Consider the following 6,061-nt stretch of genomic DNA (forward strand, 5'->3'; position numbering starts at 1 on the left):
AAAGCTCCTCTGGTCTGATGTGGTCGATGCCTTTCATGATTTTGAAGACTTAGATCAAGTCCCCACGTAGTCTCCTCTGTTCCAGGGTGAAAAGGTTCAGTTCCTCAGTCTCTCAGTAGGACATTCCCTTCAGACCTGGAATAAGTCTGGTTGCTCTCCTCTGAACTGCCTCTAGAGCAGCGATATCTTTCTTGAAGTGTGGAGCCCAGAACTGTACAGTTTTCCAGATGAGGTCTAACTAGTGCATTGTACAGTCTTAACATTACTTCCCTTGTTTTAAATTCTACAATTTTGACAATATACCCTAGCATTCTGTTTGCCTTTTTTATTGCTTCCCCACATTGTTTGGATGGAGAAAGTGAGGAGTCCACATAGACTCCTAGGTCTTTCTCATGCGTTACTTCATCTAGATCTGTACCATAGTGTAATTATAGTGGACATTTTTGTTACCTGCATGTATTACCTTGCACTTGTCCACAGTGAATTTCATTTGCCAGGTGTCAGCCCACAACTGAATATTATCTATGTCCTTCTGAATAGCCTGTGCTGCCAAGATTGTATCTGCTGAGCCACCTATTTTAGTTGCTCACTATCCCAGAGTCCAGATCATTAATATAGATTAGAAAAAGCAAAGGCCCTAGTACTGATCCCTGTGGAACTCCACTAACAACCCCACTCCAGTTAGAAGCAACTCCTTTAATCGACACCCTCTGTTTCCTATACATCAACCAGTTCATAATCCATCTACTTACATTACCCTGAATGCCTACAGCTTCCAATCTGAGGATCAGTCTTTGGTGTGGAACCTTATATTGTACCTCCTGCCCCTGGTCCTGCTCATGTTGTCCTGCATTGGCACCTAGAGAGCACTGGCAGGAGCTGCCTCAGTGCCAGACATAGAAAGGAGGAGGGCTGTGTGGACGATGGCCCTTGCCCTGCTCATATTCACTGTGGCTTACAGCCCCTATGTCCTCACACTTATCATCAGTAAAATATCTGCACTTGATGATTTAGAACATCCAGTTCTTGTTGTTACATTCTCTCTGCTCCCCCTGACTGTGGTCCTGTCCCCCCTGCTGTGTCTGTTTCTCAGGGAGAGCCCCAGAGACACAGGGGACTGAGGGGCTGAGCAGGTGGACACAGGGGAGGAGGAGCCGGAGTATGAGGCCATATCCAGTGTCTGAAAACACACACATTAGTTAGGACATGGATCTACAGCAGGAAATGAAAATAGGAATCCATGAATATACTGTGTTTTACACTGTAGGTATACTGTAGTATGATGAATGGTTTTAGATTGACTTCCAGTAAATTGCAGCCTTTCAGAATTTTTGTAATTCTGAGCTTCTTGTGGTTTTATTTCATATTTTTCTATGATACCTTTAATACATTTAAAATAAGTGGTTGAAAGTTCATCAGTTTTAGTTCCTGTTTTCATTGTTGTTGATTTTTACTTACATTTAATATCTGCATTTGTTTGAAATATAATCCCTGTATGATTGATTAAATTAACATTGAACTCACCTGTCTGTCCTTTTTGCCATGAGGGATAATATTGCCACAGAGCAGAAACTAGAAGCCTCTGCCCCCCCGTCCCTGGTCTCTCCTTCAGTATATAAAGTGCCAGGCTTTTTCCGATGCCCCTTCCCTTTAACAAATACCTAAGACTTCACTGCATCATGTCTGTATGTGTTTGAACTAGGATGTGTGTGTCACAAATGGTGTGATGGCTCATTTATAACAATTACTTCTGAAAACAAAAGTGAAACTTTCAGACAGTCTTAACAATTCTTAATCTTGTTTAGCTGTGCTGTTTCTCAGTAACAAAAATATCACACAGTGGACTTGGGAACAAAAACCAAGAGAACATTTTAGGGTATCAACTATTTGATACATTTAGAAGCATGTGGCCACTACAGTGTCAGGTTTGCAGAATGATTGCCTTCCTGGATGAACTCATCCAAGAAGATTTCATCTGTGAACATTGTCAGCATGTTGAAATCCTAGAGATCAAGGTCTGTGATCTTGAGGCTCAGCTTGTTGATATGCGCTGTATTAGTGATACAGACTAATTAGTCAATATGCCCATGAAAGAGATGGTGTGCCACCAAAACCTAGGAAGGTTGAGCCCTTGGAGTAGGAAGGGGTTACAGTAGGTCTTAACTGCAAAAAGGGCGCGTGCACACACCTTAGAAGAGACAACCCAAGAGCTCGAAATGCCCAACAGGTTCCAACTGCGGGACACTAAATTGGACAGTGACAGCTCAGAGGGTGATGGGGTGGCAAATGAGCACCAGACCACCATGGTACCCACTCCCCCCCAGAAGAGGGAGGTAGTTATAGTAGGAGACTCAATTCTTAGAGGCGTAGATCACACAGTGTGTTCTAGTGATAAGGAGACCTGCATGGTATCTTGCCTGCCTGGTGCTCAGGTTGCAGATCTCCCTATACTAGTAGACTAAACTAAACTAGAATCCACTGGTACATGTTTATTTAGGCTCCAGAGGAGTTCGCTTTTGTTTTGGATTTGTATTGTTTGCGTGCCGAGCACTGTGATAATAAACACACTTATTTCCCCACATCCCTGTGTTTGTGTCACTTAAACCACACCTTAAGAGCCCCAATGGTGTGGACACCTCCCACACTGTCACACTATTTATCTATTTATCCGTCTATCTGTCTGTCTGTCTGTCTATATGTACCATTGGTGTGTACTGGGAGTGCTCCTTTATCCTCCCTTTTTAAAATATTTTTGGTTGTTTACTAGTATCTGAATAATAGTTGTTATAGCCTTAGTGGGATGCTGACTTTTCTCAGCTTTTCTATCACTTATTAGCTACAGGAGACAGCAGGCACATGATCCATCTCTTGAGAAAGACTCGGAGACACAGTATTAAAGTAATTGTGGATGCAATCATTAGTGTTGAAAAATGTATCAATGAGTGGGTAAAAGTTGTGGAAGGCAGAGCTTTAAAATCTGCATCTAGAATTCATAGAGCCAGCCAGGGTTATGTTCCCGAGTAGTAAAGAGTTACTTCACAGAGTTTGTTCAGGAGGGGTTAGTTATTGAGGGATGCTTGTCTCTGTCTGGCCACTTTCAGCAGCTGCAAGAAGAATTACAATTTCGAATGTTCTTCAATTTTTTTAAACAAGTCATTGATTAAGCTAGTCACCACTTGTACAAAAGATTTGGACTTCTTATTGATGATCCTGCTGATTCCACACAGTGAGTGTTGTCCATAGGCTGCTGGCTCTTCTGTAATACAGGCAATGGGCTTCCAGTAAGTAATGGTGCTTTGCAGTCAGCAAGGATTTTATCCAAGGATCCATTGGTTTAGGGATCACAAAGAACCTACTCTGTCATTGGACACAGCAGGGTTTCAAAATGGACAAACCGGCTTCTTGTGGACATTGTGTCATCTGACAGTACAACACTGCTTCTCACACACTCTATTAAGTAGTTTTATAATTTGCAGTCATCAAACACTATTTTGAGTGCCCATGCTCAAAGACTGAAGCCCTGCTACATGACTGGAAGAAGAGCCCACCTCTTCCTGTCTCTCTACGAGCTCGCTCTCTCCCTCTCTCTCACACGTAGACTCACAAAGAGCCTGAAAGAGACTCAGATCTTCTCTGAGACATTGGATTGACTGACGCAGCTACAGCACTGTCTCCGCAGCTCCTCCAGTGTGACCCAGGTAAGTTAGATGCTGACTGACTCTGAGCCACAGTATTAAATCCTTGTGGATGCAATCTGTAGTGTCGAAAAAATGTATTACAATTGTATTTTTTAAATTTGCATCTAGAATGCATAAAGCCATGGTTTTGTTCCTGAGTAGTAAATAGGTACTTTGTAGAGTTTGTTCAGGAGGGGTTAGTTATTGAGGGGATCCTTGTCTCTCTCTAGCTGCACAGACACACAAATATATACATACACACATACACTCACACAGAGCCTCACAGAGACTCAGATATTCTCTGAGACATTGGGTTGAACTTGGCCTGCAGCTCCTCCAGTCTGACCCAGGTAATGAAACTGTTTCACTTCATATCCCTACTGGTCTATTGAAGACTGACTGCCAACAGACAACAGCTCAGGGGCCATAGGGACACCGAGGTGGCTGCGCTGGCTGCACACACACAGAGACACCCGGCTGGTACAATAGTCAGGCTCCGCAGCACAAATGATCGATTGACAGCTCTATGTTGTCATGAAGAGTTGTCTTCAAAGGGTTATGAATAAGGAAGTAATGGAGTATGTAATGAATAAGATTTTCCTCTACAAACCGTCTCTTCCAAGCATGATTGCTCAGGTTTTCATGTAAATTGCAAAAGGTTAAAAAAAATGCTCCAAACACAAGCATGTCTTGTGACATCGTTTTATGGTACATATCTGTTTTAGAGATGAAAAGATTAAAAGCCGGAAGGTGACTTGGCAAAAAGGTAACTTCATGAAATGCAGACTTGTTTAATTGCAGATTATTGGATTAGATAGATGTTGCTTTATAAAAGACATTTAATACTGGCTAAAAACAGAAAGTATTGAAATAGTTGTATTTTTAGGAATGTTACTACCTACTCCCCTAAAAAGTGTATCTTATTAAATTACATGTGTCACTTTCCATTCCTCACTAGGTCTTTGGGTGCTCAGCTTTTTTGGTGTTTTCCCAGCATTACTGACTGACAGGACTGATCAGAGCTGAGTGATTCCCTGAATCCCTGACCCACTGTCCAGCAAAGCACAGACTCCTCCAGCCCCTGATCACCAGGACACCATGATCAACTTAAACAGCACTGATGAGGACTTGAAAAAATATGTAATGCACTTTCTGGAACTGAAATCACTCTTCGTAATTGTAATGAACATTGCTTATGTGATCATTGGGCTTCCCGTTATCTGCCTGGCCATCTGTGGCCTGTATCGCCTGGTCAGGTCCGACATTGTGGTTCCCATCTACATCATCAACCTGCTCTTTGCAGACCTCCTGCAGATCATCGTGAGACCCACCATGTTTGTCATACTTATTGTAGTTGAAGAAAGTTATAACTTGTGGGATATTATGGATCTGATCTTTTCTTTTGGCCTGTGTTCCAGCCTTGGGTTCATGGTGTGCATCGCCCTGGAGAGATATCTGATTGTCGCCCATCCTCTGTGGTACCGATACCACCGTAGTGTCAGGCACACCACACTGTTCTCTGCAGGAGTTTGGGTGCTGGCTTTGATATTCACTGTAATTAAGAGCTTAGATTATTTGTTGTTCATTTTTGATGAAGCGGATACATTGTTTGCCATACTCTTCTTCCTGCCATTCCCCCTTCTCCTTTTCTTCTTTGTCGGCACATGGAGAGCCATCGCTGGCGCCACCTCTGTACGAGCCAAGGAGAAGAGGAGGATACTATACACACTGGCCTTTGTCCTTGGCACCTACACTGTGGTCTTCCTCCCGTATTGTTTGGTGATTTTGATTATATCTTCAGAGTCCAACCTTATAAACATAAATATTGATTATATTTTGTATTCCTATATTGTCACATCTGAAATAATTTGCCTCAGTGCCCTTGTGGACCCAGTGCTGTACATCTTCATCAGGCCTGATGTCAGACACGCACTGGGCTCTTTCCCCTGCTGTCAGAGGCTGTTCACACTGACCAACTGCTGGACACCCAGAGCTGAGCAGGAGACAGAGGATGAGCCTGATGTGTCTTCTACAGTCACCAGGGTATAGAGAGAGAAATCAGCTCTGTGCATGAGTGCATGATGTGAAAGTATAAGAATACCAAGTGAAATATCAAAGATTAACATTGAAATGCTTTCTAGAAAATATCCTAACCAACAGAAGTCCATAGTACGGATCCCTAAAGTTAAATACATATATAAATGCATTAATCAACAAATAAACAAACATATACATTAAAATACAAAATCCTCCCTTGAATAACTCTTCCTGTTGTTCTATATTAGAAAGGTTTTGGGGGGAAAAAAAGGAATATAATATTGGAAATCACAATTTAGTATACATTTAATATAATGTTGGTATGAATAGGTTGGTATAATTGTACA

General features: G+C 42.2%; 1 protein-coding gene across 1 annotated transcript; it reads left to right on the forward strand.

Annotated features, from left to right (window-relative positions):
- The first annotated feature begins 4,674 nt into the window (after nt 1–4,674).
- LOC136768134 (G-protein coupled receptor 4-like) lies at nt 4,675–5,726 on the forward strand. Its single transcript, XM_066722186.1, has one exon. The coding sequence runs from the start codon at nt 4,776–4,778 to the stop codon at nt 5,724–5,726; it is 951 nt and encodes a 316-aa protein (XP_066578283.1). The 5' UTR covers nt 4,675–4,775.
- The last annotated feature ends 335 nt before the right edge of the window (nt 5,727–6,061 follow it).

This window comes from Amia ocellicauda, chromosome 14 (assembly GCF_036373705.1).
Source record: "Amia ocellicauda isolate fAmiCal2 chromosome 14, fAmiCal2.hap1, whole genome shotgun sequence".
NCBI classification, from domain to species: Eukaryota; Metazoa; Chordata; class Actinopteri; order Amiiformes; family Amiidae; genus Amia; species Amia ocellicauda.